General features: G+C 19.8%; 5 protein-coding genes across 5 annotated transcripts in view; 2 read left to right on the forward strand and 3 right to left on the reverse strand.

Moving 5' to 3' along the window:
• The window catches only part of PF3D7_0416900 (conserved Plasmodium protein, unknown function), a gene marked incomplete at both ends in the record, with an annotated part of 7,421 nt that extends 2,549 nt beyond the window's left edge, over positions 1-4,872 (reverse strand). Inside the window, one exon of the mRNA XM_002808611.1 lies at positions 1-4,872. This exon is cut by the window's left edge and continues 2,346 nt beyond it. Within this exon, the coding sequence (XP_002808657.1) occupies positions 1-4,872 (4,872 nt within the window).
• Positions 4,873-7,148: 2,276 nt separating this feature from the next.
• On the forward strand, positions 7,149-8,091 carry PF3D7_0417000 (conserved Plasmodium protein, unknown function; the record flags this gene model as incomplete). Its single annotated transcript, XM_001351441.1, has 2 exons — positions 7,149-7,680; positions 7,796-8,091. The coding sequence occupies 2 exons, from the start codon at positions 7,149-7,151 to the stop codon at positions 8,089-8,091; spliced, it is 828 nt and encodes a 275-aa protein (XP_001351477.1).
• A 519-nt stretch (positions 8,092-8,610) lies between these two features.
• On the reverse strand, positions 8,611-10,637 carry PF3D7_0417100 (mRNA-binding protein PUF2; the record flags this gene model as incomplete). Its single annotated transcript, XM_001351442.1, has 4 exons — positions 8,611-8,651; positions 8,776-8,921; positions 9,047-9,133; positions 9,367-10,637. 4 exons carry the CDS (start codon positions 10,635-10,637, stop codon positions 8,611-8,613), a joined length of 1,545 nt encoding a protein of 514 aa, XP_001351478.1.
• Positions 10,638-13,087: 2,450 nt separating this feature from the next.
• Positions 13,088-14,914, forward strand: PF3D7_0417200 (bifunctional dihydrofolate reductase-thymidylate synthase; the record flags this gene model as incomplete). Its single annotated transcript, XM_001351443.1, has 1 exon — positions 13,088-14,914. One exon carries the CDS (start codon positions 13,088-13,090, stop codon positions 14,912-14,914), a length of 1,827 nt encoding a protein of 608 aa, XP_001351479.1.
• A 945-nt stretch (positions 14,915-15,859) lies between these two features.
• Positions 15,860-17,500, reverse strand: part of PF3D7_0417300 (LETM1-like protein, putative) — a gene marked incomplete at both ends in the record, with an annotated part of 2,853 nt that continues 1,212 nt past the window's right edge. Inside the window, 4 exons of the mRNA XM_001351444.1 lie at positions 15,860-15,919; positions 16,127-16,221; positions 16,338-16,393; positions 16,515-17,500. The exon at positions 16,515-17,500 is cut by the window's right edge and continues 1,212 nt beyond it. Coding sequence (XP_001351480.1) covers positions 15,860-15,919; positions 16,127-16,221; positions 16,338-16,393; positions 16,515-17,500 — 1,197 coding nt within the window. The remainder of the gene's footprint in view (positions 15,920-16,126; positions 16,222-16,337; positions 16,394-16,514) is intronic.

Below are 17,500 nucleotides of genomic sequence, written 5' to 3' on the forward strand. Positions count from 1 at the left end.
ATTATTTTCCATATTATTATTTGCCATATCATTATTTTCCACATTATTTTTTGCCATATCATTATCTGAAATTAACTTATCTTTATATGCCTCCCCTACATTATTATCTTCACCTTGAACTTTTGATATATTTTTTTTTTTGGGTGCTATTATTATAGCATTCTTATTTTTTATTTCTCCAGATTCTTTTTCTATGTTTAGGCAATTTTTTATTTTCAAAAAAATATTTTCTTCATCTTTCACATTCCTGTCATATTTAAATATTTTTATGGAATTTCTATTTTTTTGTAATATAAGAACTTTATCCCTATATAAAAAATTAAACATATCAGATAAAAATTCATTTGTTACATTACAATATGAAGAATACAAATCTTTTAAAACATAGCAATTATCTTTTGTTAAAGCAAATGTTTTTTCCGCGTCTTTAATAACATTGTTGATGTTTTCATTTTTATGTTCTTTTTCTTCATAATTAAAAATGTTACGTGAACTTTTATTTTCATCATCAATAATATTATCATATTGATTATTACTATAAGTATTATTATTATTATTATTACTATAAGTATTATTATTATTATTATTATTATTATTATTACTATAAGTATTATTATTATTATTATTACTATAAGTATTATTATTATTGTTATCATTATATATATTATCTTCATTATATATATTATCGTCATTATATATATTATCGTCATTATAAACATTTTCATTATTAATATTATCATCATCATTTTCTTGAACATACATGTTATTCAATTTATCCATATTTTCATTCATATTTAATAAAAACTGATCTCCATATTCAAACGAATTTGTATGCTCCGATTCATTTTCATTATTATAAAACGGTTGACTATCTTCATTTTGAACATTAATATTAGATTTATTCTTATTAAACAATTCTGTTTCCTTATCTACATAATTTTCCATATTTCGTATAACCTCTTCTTCCTCATCTAGCTTTTTATTATTAGATTCATTCGATATAGCTTCATTTTTATTTAAAAGACCATAAGACTCCTTTTTAATATTTTTATTTTCAATAATATCAATAAATTGTTCAGATAGTTTTTGCATATCTTCATTTACATAAGTATTAGTAATATATAATTTATTTATAGGTATCCATTCTTTAATGTGCTCTTCCTTTATTTTTTTTATATTGAGATTAAGAGGCATACAAAATATTTGACCTGACGAATTTACATACAAAACAAACTGCACATAATCCAATTTAATACCTTCCACTTCTTGTCTTGAACACACCTTGGATTCTTTCTTTCTTTTAATAAAATATTCATACGTTTTTGTTTTTTTTTCATCAAAATAATAGTGTTTTTCTAAAAATATGTCTTTTGTTTTATCCTGTTCATGGGCACATTCTACTATTTTTTTTTTCTTTTCTTTGGAACAATAAAATACAGGAATAGTAAACTCAACAAACTGCATACCATATAATCCAAAAAACATATTGTACATATTCGAATTTATAAAATTATACTTTTTATCATTATTATTTAATTTTATACAACTCCTTTTATTCTTCTGTAATGTTGTAAATTTAGATGCATCCATTATTATTGAATCATCAATATGAATCTTTACACTTCGATAACTAAACAAGTGGTTATAACAAATGTCATTTCTTTTTTTCATCTCTTTTGCTCTTAAACGTTTATAATTAACATTATCTTTTTTATTCCTTTTTTGAGATACAACAATAGTATTTTTTTTTATTACACCATTGGTTTTGTTAAAGGTGGACCTCTTTTCCTCCACGTATTTGGGAACGTGTATTTCGGAAGTTAATGGAACTTTTCCATTTGGAAAAATTTCTCCCATTTGGCTAGTTTCTCCCATTTGGCTAGTTTCCACCATTTGGCTAGTTTCCACCATTTGGCTAGTTTCTCCCATTTGGCTAGTTTCTCCCATTTGGCTAGTTTCCACCATTTGGCTAGTTTCCACCATTTGGCTAGTTCCCTCCATTTTGTTAGTTTCCCCCACTTGTTCTGAATTTTTTTTTTTTTTTCTCATTTTCTTCTTGTATTCTTTTGTTTCTCCTTTATCCTGAATACCCGATGTATCTTTTATAGCATCATAAAAATCCACTTCGCTGTGTTTATTATGATTTTTAAAAAGATAGTTGTACATAAATTGTGAATGCTTATTAGTATACGTTTGTATGCCTAAATCTTTGTAGTTTGTAAAATCATCATAGATGACAATTTTTCTGATGTACACCTGATGTTCATAATAGGAGAATGCGGCTAGATTATAGCAATTTTTTTTATCATAATCATAAACATTTGGAGAAATTCTAATCCATTCAATATGTCTAAAATATGTGTAAGTAAATTCCGAAATATTTAATGGGAATATAAATAATGGTTCATATTGATTTCTAGTATCCCATAATTCGATAACATTAAATGATGCATTGACTGCCGCGATTATAAATGGGAAATCTGGATTTTTTTGTAAGGCTGTATATCCATGATTAAAATGAGAACGGCTCATATTTTCATTATAAAGATTATTTGAATTAATATTACGTTCAGTTAAGATATTACCAAATTGTTCCGATACATTTTTGGTAGTTCTTTTTTTGGTTGTTTTCTTAGCAAAATAATTACTTGTATTAAATTTGGCCATTTGATTTTCTCTTCGATCATAAATATAAAGATTTCGAGCTCCAAACAAAATTGTATTATCATCTTGTAAATGACACATACATATAAAAGTATCATTTTGTTTAAAGAATGACGAATTGTTGTTTACATCAGATATTTCTATAACATTTGTTTGTACATCGTAAGAATATAAGCTATTATGATTACCTATAAATAAACATTTTCCAAATGTAAATGGACTTGGACATATTTGATATAATCTATCAAATAGTAGTATATCTTTTGTTATTTGGATTTTATAATTTAAGATTTTAAAATAATTTTGTTCATTCTGATGGTCAATCGAATAATCATTTGAATAAACATTTGAATAACCATTTGAATAACCATTTGAAGGATAATATGTTCTATTTGTTTTATTTAATTTATAATTTTCTATTCGATCTTTTTTGTCTTTTGGATTTGATATACTATCCTCATACATATTACTAAAAAAATCATTTTCTGTATATTGTATAAGAAAAATGAAAAGTCCAAAATCATTTCTAGAATATACAATAGATTGGTTTATATTATTATTATCAAGTTTGATTTCTTTAATTTTATAAAAATTATTAACAGAAATAGATCCTATTTCTTTGGATTCAGTTATATTACGATTAATTTTATATAAAAGGAAATTATCATTTTGTATCTTATAATACTTTTTATACATATAAGTCTTATTATATTCTTTAGCAATTTTTATTCTATTTGACAAACTTGTAAATGATGGTAATTGTGTTCTATATAAAAATTCATCATTACCAACAGATAAGTTTGTTGGTATTATATTTATTTCATTTAAAAAATTGAATTTTATATTTGAGGGAATAAAATTATAATCATATAGATTATTATAATTATATACATTTGTCTTATTATTGATTATATTTGGATTATATAAAAAATCATTTTCATAATTTTTATATATTTTTTCATATTGATTAATATTATTATCAATACTATTATCAATATTATTATCAATACTATTATCAATACTCTTGTTATATATATAATTATCGTCGTATATAAAATCTTTAATTTGCATTTCTACAATTTTTATTTCATTATTATAAAATCCTGTAGGGAATACAACAACGGGTGTTTTCATATTGAAATGTAAATCATATGAATATTTTGTATTTATATTTATTTTTTTATCAATATAAAATGTAGCCAAAGTATTAATTACATCTCTTGATGTATTATTTCTTACATGATTATAATTAATTTCTTTTTCATATTTTTTTGTATTATTTAAAAAGTCTATAAAATTTTTTTCAGCTATTTTTTTTTTTTTTTTTATCTCATCATAATATATATCTGAATATTTTCTCGAACCATTGGATAATGAATATAATATATCATCTGTTCCATTTGTTTTTATATTGTAAGATGTATTATCTTTATAGCTATTTTTTTTTTTTTTTTTTAATGTACTTATGTTATCATCACTCGGGGATGAGAAAATATCTTCTTGTACATTTACAGGATAATTTGTAAAATATTCTGCAATTTTAGAGGATTTATACATATTTCTAGTAATATTGTTGTTCCTGTTATTTGTTTGCAGATTATTATTATCATCATTATAAATATTATTATTATAAATATTATCATTGTAAATATTATCATTGTAAATATTATCATTGTAAATATTATCCTTTTTATCATCATTAAAAATATTATCTTTTTTGCCATCTTTCTTTTTGTTGCTACTTTTATTTTTTTTTTTATTATTTTTTTTTTTTGACATGTCTTCACTTTTAGAATCATTGTTATTAGAACATTCATCCGTATCATCATATATTATTTTATCCTCATTCTCACTAGAACTATAAATTATATTATTATTTTTGTTACTTATATCGTTTTGGTTATTATTTAACGTTTTATCATTATTCTCCATATTATTATCTTTAACTTCTCTTCGTGTTATATACGTTTTATCTGTAGCATGGAAATTTTTTATTTCATAAAGGATATTTGAATTTAAAGAATCATAAATCATATGTGGGTTATCAACACGTTTACATTTTAAATCTTCAAGGATTTCATTTTTTTTTTCATCTTTATTCAATTTCTTTTTATCAAACGTGTTTAATGTAACCTCAATTGAATTGGGTTCATTGTATACTTTAAGCCTCTTAAGAGGGTAAATGTATAAATTTAATTTCTCTTCCATTACATATATAAACACACAATTATATATACACAAATAAATAAATGAATAAATAAATAAATATATATATATATATATATATATTCTTTGATGTTTACATATGTACTACATTTTAAAAACCCTCAACATATATATATATATATTATATATATGTATATTTTACCAAATAACAACACCTACTTTTCTTTTTTCTTTTTTTTTCTTTTTCTTTTTTTTTTCTTTTTTTTTTTTTTTCTTTTTTTTTATCTTCTTAAAGGAAATATTAATCATACTTCATCGTGTTTATAATATTATTATTATATAAAAGAAATATGTTTACAAGGAGGAATAAAAAAAGAACATTTTAACCATTCATATATTTTTATGTTATCCCTGATTATAATTCATATAGGGAAAAAACATTATAAATATAGTTATTCAAAAAAAAAAAAAAAAAAATATATAAAAAAAATAAAAGATAAACAAGAATATCAATATATATATATATATATAATATATATCATTTTTATATTTCCAATGAGAAGAACAAAACAATACAAATATGATTCGTAATTATAAAATAAAATAAAATAACATATTCCCTTTAACCATATTCACAACATTCCTTTGTTAATTCATCATATATTATATATATATATATATATATATAATGTAGTACTATTTAATAATAAGCCTTCTTATTTTAAAGGGTTAACGCTTTAATATATAAAACTTTTAAATATAAAATATTATATATATATATATATATATATATATATATTATTTTTATGATAAAATTAAAAAAAAATAATAATATTACAAAAACGTTTGTAATAAAATGGATTAACTAAAAAAGTTTATATAAAAATGTCATCATATATTTGAAGAAAAAAAAAAAAAAATATATATATATATATATATATATATATATTATATATATGTATAAAAATATTATTATTTAATATAATATACACAATGAATCAACCGTTTTTTTCTATTTTTTTTCCTTATATAATTTATAAGAAGTATTATACATATATTATATATATATATTCTCAAATTTTATATCTCTTTATAAAATATTATAAACAAAATAACACTTTTTTGTTCAGAAGGGTTATAATAAGATATAAAGATGACCATAAACGACATACATACATTTATCATAAATACATTTATACATATATATATATATATATATAATTATTATAATTTAAATATATACAAAATTAATGTATGCTTTATTATTTTATTTATTTATTTATTTATTTATTTATTTTTTTGTACTCTTAAATGTTATAAAAAAAAATATTTAAACAACCTATACTTAAAAAAAGAAGGAACATATATTTTATAACTTTAAAAATATAAAAAAATTTAATTTTTCTAAAATCGACCTTCATTTGTATGTTATATTATAATAACATAACCCTATATATTTTTAATATGTTACATAATTGGTGTTAATAATAAATAAGTCCATATTTTAAAATTCCAAGAAAATTGTCTTTTCTTTTTTTTTTTTTCTTAAACACCTTATAGTTATTAGTCAAAATGTATATTTTTTCTTATCCATTCAATATAATTTATACATTTTATATTTACAATTCTATATTTACAAACAAAAGAGGAAACAAAAATAATTTTCATATATATATATATATCAAAAAATATATCGTTTCATAAATTTATATATAATATACACACATATAATACACATATATTCATCTTTTTTCTGTTTTTTTTTTTTTTTTTGTTTTGTCTTACTTTTTCTTTTAACACATAAATTATATAGAAATACAACGTTGCAAAAAAAAAAAAAAAAAAAAAAATACGACATACGATAAGATTATATACATTACAAAAAAATAAATTGAACTCACCAAATTTCTCATACAATTTAAAAAAAAAAAAAAAAAAAAAAAAAAAAAATATTTCTTTCTTATTTTTTATTTTTTTTCCTGACTTGTTCAGAATAAAATTTTCATTACAAAAATTGATTTTGTGAAAATAAAATAATTAGACATAATAATAAAAAGGATTATTTAAAAAAAAAAAAAAAAAAACTATTTTACAACGTATTCTTTGAAAATATATAAACAATCATTTGTATTATATAGGAAGAGATAATACAAATGAGTATTTATTTTTTTGCATTTGTATTTTGTAATTTTTTTTTTTTATTTATTATTATGTACACACTATATTAAAACATAAATAATTATTATTAATATTATCCATTTTACCCTTAACTAATATTTTATTATATGCATTATATTTCTTTTTAATTTTTTTACAAAATGAATATTGTTCTTCAAATTTTTCTTGTCCTTTCTTTTTATCAAATAATCTGTTTTTTTCTTGCTCACTATAATCCATACTTTACTACGAATATAGTCAAATGTGATATTCATATAATTGATAATACAAAAGGAAAAAAAAACGATAATGATAAGAAATATGAACAATTAAATAACGTTTTCTCTTTGAATAAACAAAAGATACTATCAAACTTAAATTACATAAAAGAGAAAAAAACATTAAGTTATTTACTCTTATCATATAATAATAAGAAAAAGAAAGCAATATTAAAAAGAAAAATAAAACGACAAGAATGTTATGAAAAAAAATATGAGGAAACAAATAAAGAAAATGAACATAGATATATTAATATATATAAAATGGAAAATAAATATAAGAACCATATAAATAAAAATTTTATCTTCTTAGAAATATCTAAGGAAGAATTAAATATGCTCGATGAAAATTTGGAATTGCACGGAAGCAACTTAAATTTGCCTTTGAAAAATCCAAAGTTATCACAACAATATGGTGATAATAAATAAATAATCACATATATATATATATATATATATGTATTGTGTACATATATATAATATCATGTACACTTATATTTAGGATTACACGTACGTTTTATTTTTTATAGACCAGGTTCTTTTTCTAGAAAAAAATGTTACGTGGTATGAAATGCCGACTCCTCCAATCTCATGTAGACAAACAGGTTGCCCTCATACATATCAGATATGCGCACCTATGTATGTTGATAATAATAAATTTGAAAATACAACTATTTTAAAGATCATTCAAGAAGCCTTAAATATTTCCTCCAGAAAAGAAATAAAATTTCCAAATATTGATATACATAATTCATATGAACTTGTTTATACCTGCATTTGCAAGAAGTATGCTCAAAATGGTTTCTGCGATGAAACGATTGTATAAAAAAAAAATTAATATATAAAAGGATATATATATATATATATATATATATATATATATATATTTATTTATATCACGTGATATAATAATTTTTGTATATTCTTATATATTTATATGTAATATTTTTTTTCCTAAAGAACGTCGTCCTGTATAATATGTGTGCAATTTTTTTTATAAGAATAATAATCACCATATAATTAATAAATAAATATACATATATATATATATATATATATATACACGTTTGTATTTTATATGTTTATGGGAACACACCTATTTGTTGTTTAATGTATATTTTATAAAAATAACAAATCTATCAATGTAGGGTGTTATATATTCAGTTTAAAAAAATATAGTGAAAAAAAAAAAAAAAAGTCACAAGAAAAACTGACGTTGCACATATATATATATATATATATATATAATTAGAATGTTTTACAAAAAAAAAAAAAAAAAAGATAAAAAAAAATTAATAAGAGAATAATAGGACACAGAAAATGTATACTTTTCTAATTCTACGAATTATTTTTCCAAATTGTTAATAGCTCTCAAAATGTATTTCCCTGCAATAGGAAAATATATATATATATATATATATATACATATAAGTATAAATTGAATTCATATAAATATCTCACAAAAATTATTATGATATAAACTATGTACATATATATGTTATTATATTACCATATGTTTCGTCTTTTAACTTGTCTAAGTTTTCTATAATAGTTTTAATAATAAAATTTCTCTCTTTTTTTCTACAAGTTGTCAATAATTTCTGCATCATAAAATTACCATAGCAGTCTTTGCAAATATTTATAATATTATCCTTTCTGCAAAAAAAAAAAAAAAAAAAAACACGTGAAAAAGGAACATTCATATATATATATATATATATATATATATTTATTTATTTATTTATTTATTTATTTATTCATTTTATTTTAAATATTCTCACCCATCAGATATATCGTTGACAATCTTTTTGATGATTTTCTTTTTGTACTTGTACTCTTTTTTTAATAAAATTTTTTCAATTATATTGCTGCAAAGGATAAAAAATAAAATAAAATAAAATGACATAGTAATAAAATATGCACGCTCATATTATAAATAACGCATTTTATATACACAGTTATAAGATTTAATGCAACTAATAAGATATATATACCACGTTATATATTTTTTATTATATGATGTTCTTTTTAAAAAATATAAATATATATAAATATATATATATATATATATATATATATATATTTTTGCATATTTTATTACCAAGCATATTTGTGGGATGAGAGTTTGTATATATCATTTACAATTTCATCAGTAATTATAAATCTTATGTTATCATCAGAGTGTTCAAAGCACTTTTGTATAACATAATTTCCATATCTGTTTTTGATGAGATGTATTTTTTTAATAATTTGCTCATTCAATCTGTTAATTTGTTGCTCGTTTCCTATTTCATATATTCTTTGTACTATTCTACATCCATAGGCATGAGAACTTAGAAAGGGTAAATATTCTTCAATAATATTTATTATTATATCTATATAACTACATGGTAATACTTCTACACATTTTTGTATAACATGATTCCCATTTTGATGACATATATATTTTATTAAATCCTCTTGTAATTCTTTAAATATTTTACATTTGTATTCATCAGATAAAGATTCTAGTGACTTCTGTATAAGTCTACATCCATATGTATGTAATGTAAGAAAACTTGTATGTTTTAAAAATTCATCTGTAAAACGTTCCTTATATTTTTCATCCTTTAAATCAAATATACTTTGCGCTACATAACTACCATATATATCTGGACATAAAGACATTGTATCAATTAATAATGAATTTAATATTATTTCTTTTTCTTCTTTATTATCTTCTTTTAATTTTTTTATTATATATTCACACCCGTTTTTATGAAAACATAAAAAATATATATCATACATAACTTTGCTCATATCAATATGCACTTGCCCCTCCTCATTATGCTTTTCTTCATCGTTTTTAAACATATCCTTTTTATTAATTATGACTTGTTCAGGTAAATTCTCATAATATCTTTTATTATCTATAACTTGTTCAGGTGATTTTTCATAATGTTCAGAATTTTTAAAATATTCAAAGTTATGATTATTCTCAAAATTATGATAAATCTGATTATAATCTATTTTTTCTTGATTTTCTTTATGAATATAATAGTTTTTGTAATATTCATCTTTGATTATTCCCCTTGAAAAATTAAATATGTCATTCTCTGGATCATTTAAAAAAAGAATGTTTTGATTTCCCATTAGTTCTTGATCAAACAACATTTCAATGTTTGATGATGGCATACTGTTATAACTGGTTGAGCAGGTTTTCATATTTTTCAAATGTTTTAATTGATCTTTAAAATTAAATTCATCTACAACATCATTAACATTATTTATGTTATTTGTATTATTAATAACTCCGATGTTATTAATATCGTTTATATGGTCTATATTATTTACGTGTCCAATTGCATCATCTTCTAAAAAAATGGAGTCCATATTATTATTATTATTTTAAAAGAAATAAAAATATGAGAGAGATGACAAAAAGATGAATAACGTTAAGGGATATTAAGCTATTAAAAAGATTTTGTGTAAGTAATAAAATTTCAAATTTGAATAAAATTTATACACATCATGGGATAAAAAAATAAAATTAGATCAAACCATAAATATATGTAATAATAAATGTACGAAACATTGAACGATGATATTTAATTAATATATATATGTATATTATGAAAAAAGATCATAACCTTACCCAGCACATTAATATATTTATAAAAAATAAAACATATAAATATAAATCCACAAATTAACAAGTACATATATATATATATATGTTCTCTTTTTGTACTTTCTTAATATGATGTTATATATATATATATATGCAAAATTCAAATGAAAAAAAAAAAAAAAATAAGACAAAAATATATATATATTTATATATATATATATAAATTATATAAGGTGTGTTTTAAATAACAAAATAATAATATTAAATATAACATATAAGTATTACTATAAAAAAAAAAAAAAAAAATTAGTAGAACGTTATTTTCTTTTCGACATAAGAACATATATACATATTTATTTATTTATTGGACACTTTTATTTTATAAATTTACAAAGATGGAATAATTATACCATTTATATGAACATATTTGACATGTGTTTATATGAGTAAACATATGTTATAGATAAGTTTGGATTGAGTTAAAAATAAAAATATATTAATTAAAATTTTTTTACTTTCTCTCAAAATGACATGCAATTTGTTTCTTTTTTTTTTTTTTTTTTTTTTTTTCTTTCCCTTTTCACATATTTACATGAATTTTTATAAAATATGTAGAAGTAGACATAAAATGAAAACAAGAAAAATATATATACAAAGTATATATACATATACTTATTATTATTTTTATTATTTTAATTTTTTTATTGATGTTCCTTTTCAAATAATTCCAAAGTAATATACACAACGTTACAGTTGTTGAATAAATATAGGACCAAATAGATATATGCCATATAATTTATAAAACCATCACATGTTTAAAGTAAATTTTTCTTCATTTCAAATATTCATGTTGTTCTCTTTCCTATTTCTTTATAAGTTACTCTTATATATGTCTTTTTATTTTCTATTTTAATTTTCTTTTTTTTATAAGTGAGTAAATATGAATGTGCATGCTTAATGGAAAAAAAGAGAGAAAAAAAAGAAAAGCCTTTATATTGAAACTAGCTCAACAAAAATTAAATAAATAAATATATATATATTTTATATATATATGTATAATTCTTTCAGTGCACATATATATATATATATATATATATATATATAATATTCTCCGTTTTATTTTATTTTATTTTTTTTTTTTTTAAATATTATATTTTAAAGATATCAATCTTTTATACAATCATATATATGTCTATGGGAATCTTATAATATGTAAAAATAAGAAACAAAAGGATATATAAATAATAATATACCTTAAAAAAATTATTATAGAGAAGGATAAATTTATTTTTATTATAAGTTCTATTCACATATCCATATGATATAGGTATAAAAAAATAATTATTATTTATTTATTTATTTATTTTATTTTTCTTATATGCACTTTCCTTGTAAATGTCATTCTTTATATTAAGAAGAACATATTATACATATATAAAAATATTATATCTCATATAATTTTTGTACAGTTTTTTATTGGTTTCTTAATTGTTTTTTTTTTTTTTTTTTTTTCTCATTCCATTTATATAAGTATGATTAGATTTGTTTAAGAAAAAAAAAAAAAAAAAAATTATCATCATAAGAAATATTTTACACATTTTGAAATATAATTAAGATATTTATTTTATATATATTTAAATGAATAGATACATTTATTTATGAATCTGTTTAAAAGTTATATTAAGGGGATTATAATAAAAATATAATATATAAATAAATAAATATAAATAAATATATATATATATAGTTTTTTTTTTTTTTTTTTTTTCTCATTCCATTTATATAAGTATGATTAGATTTGTTTAAGAAAAAAAAAAAAAAAAAAATTATCATCATAAGAAATATTTTACACATTTTGAAATATAATTAAGATATTTATTTTATATATATTTAAATGAATAGATACATTTATTTATGAATCTGTTTAAAAGTTATATTAAGGGGATTATAATAAAAATATAATATATAAATAAATAAATATAAATAAATATATATATATATATATAGTTTTTTTTTTTTTTTTTTTTTTTTTTACTAGCCATTTTTGTATTCCCAAATAGCTAGTTCATTTTAACTTACACAATATATATTTTTCTTTAAATTTATAAAAATATATTCCAACATTTTCAAGATTGATACATAAAGATAATATATATATATATATATATATATATATATTTATTTATTTATATATTTATATTTTCTCCTTTTTATGATGGAACAAGTCTGCGACGTTTTCGATATTTATGCCATATGTGCATGTTGTAAGGTTGAAAGCAAAAATGAGGGGAAAAAAAATGAGGTTTTTAATAACTACACATTTAGAGGTCTAGGAAATAAAGGAGTATTACCATGGAAATGTAATTCCCTAGATATGAAATATTTTTGTGCAGTTACAACATATGTGAATGAATCAAAATATGAAAAATTGAAATATAAGAGATGTAAATATTTAAACAAAGAAACTGTGGATAATGTAAATGATATGCCTAATTCTAAAAAATTACAAAATGTTGTAGTTATGGGAAGAACAAGCTGGGAAAGCATTCCAAAAAAATTTAAACCTTTAAGCAATAGGATAAATGTTATATTGTCTAGAACCTTAAAAAAAGAAGATTTTGATGAAGATGTTTATATCATTAACAAAGTTGAAGATCTAATAGTTTTACTTGGGAAATTAAATTACTATAAATGTTTTATTATAGGAGGTTCCGTTGTTTATCAAGAATTTTTAGAAAAGAAATTAATAAAAAAAATATATTTTACTAGAATAAATAGTACATATGAATGTGATGTATTTTTTCCAGAAATAAATGAAAATGAGTATCAAATTATTTCTGTTAGCGATGTATATACTAGTAACAATACAACATTGGATTTTATCATTTATAAGAAAACGAATAATAAAATGTTAAATGAACAAAATTGTATAAAAGGAGAAGAAAAAAATAATGATATGCCTTTAAAGAATGATGACAAAGATACATGTCATATGAAAAAATTAACAGAATTTTACAAAAATGTAGACAAATATAAAATTAATTATGAAAATGATGATGATGATGAAGAAGAAGATGATTTTGTTTATTTTAATTTTAATAAAGAAAAAGAAGAGAAAAATAAAAATTCTATACATCCAAATGATTTTCAAATATATAATAGCTTGAAATATAAATATCATCCTGAATACCAATATTTAAATATTATTTATGATATTATGATGAATGGAAATAAACAAAGTGATCGAACGGGAGTAGGTGTTTTAAGTAAATTCGGATATATTATGAAATTTGATTTAAGTCAATATTTCCCATTATTAACTACGAAGAAATTATTTTTAAGAGGAATTATTGAAGAATTGCTTTGGTTTATTAGAGGAGAAACAAATGGTAATACGTTGTTAAATAAGAATGTAAGGATATGGGAAGCTAATGGTACTAGGGAATTTTTAGATAATAGAAAATTATTTCATAGAGAAGTTAACGATTTAGGACCTATTTATGGTTTTCAATGGAGACATTTCGGTGCTGAATATACAAATATGTATGATAATTATGAAAATAAAGGAGTGGATCAATTAAAAAATATAATAAATTTAATTAAAAATGATCCTACAAGTAGAAGAATTCTTTTGTGTGCATGGAATGTAAAAGATCTTGACCAAATGGCATTACCTCCTTGTCATATTTTATGTCAGTTTTATGTTTTCGATGGGAAATTATCATGTATTATGTATCAAAGATCATGTGATTTAGGGCTAGGAGTACCTTTTAATATTGCTTCTTATTCTATTTTTACTCATATGATTGCACAAGTCTGTAATTTGCAACCTGCGCAGTTCATACACGTTTTAGGAAATGCACATGTTTATAATAATCACATTGATAGTTTAAAAATTCAACTTAACAGAATACCCTATCCATTCCCAACACTTAAATTAAATCCAGATATTAAAAATATTGAAGATTTTACAATTTCGGATTTTACAATACAAAATTATGTTCATCATGAAAAAATTTCAATGGATATGGCTGCTTAATATTGAAATTAAAAAAATATATGAACAAATGATGACAAAATTACCTGAACGGTTAAGAATTTTTTTTTTTCTTTTTTGTATACACATAAATATATATAATGTAAAATATATATATATATATATATATATATATATATTAAGACTATATGGCTATTTTTTTTTTTTTTTTTTTTTTTTTTTACCTGAACATGAAATAATAAATATTTAATATTTACAAAATGTACAGATTATTTATTGTTGTGTATATATAATAGTAAGATATTCTAATTTTTGAAATAATAATTTTTTATTATATTAATTATATATATATGTAGTAAAGATTATAAGACAGATGTATGTGTAACATACATGTATATATGATTATGTTTTTTTTTTTTTTTTTTTTTTTTATCTTTTCATTCTTATCAAATATTATAAAGAAGGCATAATTTTCATTATATTTATACATACATATATATATATATATATATATATATATATATATAGTACAAAAATTTTAATGAACACTTATTTATCTCAATGAAAAATATAAAGTAAAAATTAAAATAGTACATACAAATAAGATATATATATATATATTTGTCCTTTTATCATATGATTGTTTAAGTATTATATTATTGCTCAAAAAAAAATAAAAATAAATTAAATAAAATAAAAAAGAAGAATATCTATTTGTTAAAATTATTTATTATTAATAATGTGTTTACACATACAAAAAAAAAAAAAAAAGAATAAAATAAATAAGTAATAATAAATAGAATAAAATAAATAGTAATAAACATAATAGGTAAATAATTAAAAAAATAAAATAATAAGGTTATATAAATAAAAACATATACATATATATATTTATATATATATTATAGTTTTAAGGTAATAACAATTTCCTTAATTTAGAGAAACATCTCATAGGTTTCACAAATTATTCATGTATAATCGAATTATTTAATTTTTTACATTCAAAGAATCGTCAGTTTTTTTATCTTCGGGATAAAAATATTCATCCTGAAAAAAAAAAAGAAGAAAATGAAACAGTATGTAGTGCACTGAAATATATATATATATATATATATATATATATATATATATATAAATATATATATATGGATGTATTTATATATATATATATATATATATATATATATGTGTGTCTACACATATCTCTTTTTTTTTTTTTTTTTTTTTTGTAATATATTAAGGGGTAAAAGTTACCATTTCCACTTGCTTATGTACATTCAGTTCGCTAATGTGTTTTTCAATATCTAGCAATCTTTGGGACATATTTTTGATTAGTTGGTTAATGTCGCCTATAAATAAAATAAATAAGCATTATATATATATATATATAAATATATATGTAAGGAATAAATTATTATTTTTTTATTTTATTTTATTTTTTATTTTTTATTTTTTTTCCCTTTACATGATTGTTTTTTTTCGGCTAGTTCTGTTAAGGAGGTAAAGGCAATTTTAAGTTCTCTGTATGGGAAAAAAAGGGAATTTAACATAATATAAAAATAGAAAAAATATTATAGATATATATATATATATATATATATATATTTATTTATTTATTTATTTATTTATTTTGTATTTTTACTTGTGCTGTAAGTCACAAATACGCTTCAACATGTTCAATTCATTCTGCAAATATTTATTTTTTTTAACAAAATCAACCTTGACATTATTTTCCTTATTGTGTATATCGTCTTCGTCTGTTTGTTTGTTAATATTTTTTTTAATTTCTTGTTCTTTCATTTTTAAATCATCTAATTTTTCTTTAGCTTCTTGTATTAGTTTTTGTTTATCATCAATGTGTGATGAATGAGGAATGTTATTATTATTATCAGAATGATTATTGTTATTGTTATTGTTATTATTGTTATTATTATTATTGTTATTATTAATATTATTATTATTACTAGTACCCTTATTATTGTTGTTGTTTCCATTTTGTAAGTTTTGATTTTTTTTTTCTTCATCATGTATATCCATGATGGCATGTGTTACAACTACACATCTAATATATAAGAGAAGTATATATGGAACTTCTTTAATGCTAGCTAGTTGTAACCATTGTTGAATTTGTACTTTCATTTCTTTTTCGGTTGTATTAAAGTTCATACCTCTATCTCTACATATTTCTACTAATGAGTTATGTTTTAAATTATCAACACCTTCATATATTAATTCTCTATCTTCTCTTTGTAATCTTAAGAAATGATGTCTTAATTGTAATACAACATGATAATGTATACCATATGGTTTCAATCCTAAAAGATGACATATTGTTTGTAATGTTTTTAAGTTCATTTGATCTAATACAAAATCTTCTTTAAAAATTTTTGCAATTTTTAAAGTATCATTAACACTAAGGAAAGGATTAATATCTTTTTCATCTTTATTAATTAATTGTTGATGGAATTTATTTAAAATATTTTTTTTTTTCTCTGAATCAATTCCTATGTTTTCATTTAACTGCTTTTCCTTTTCTTCTATGAGCTGTTGTAAAAATTTGGCTAGCTGCTCTTTTGCATATAAATTTTTTTTAATATTATTAAAATTATCATCATTTTTAAATGTGGA

The sequence above is a fragment of the Plasmodium falciparum genome (genome assembly GCF_000002765.6).
Source record: "Plasmodium falciparum 3D7 genome assembly, chromosome: 4".
NCBI classification, from domain to species: Eukaryota; Apicomplexa; class Aconoidasida; order Haemosporida; family Plasmodiidae; genus Plasmodium; species Plasmodium falciparum.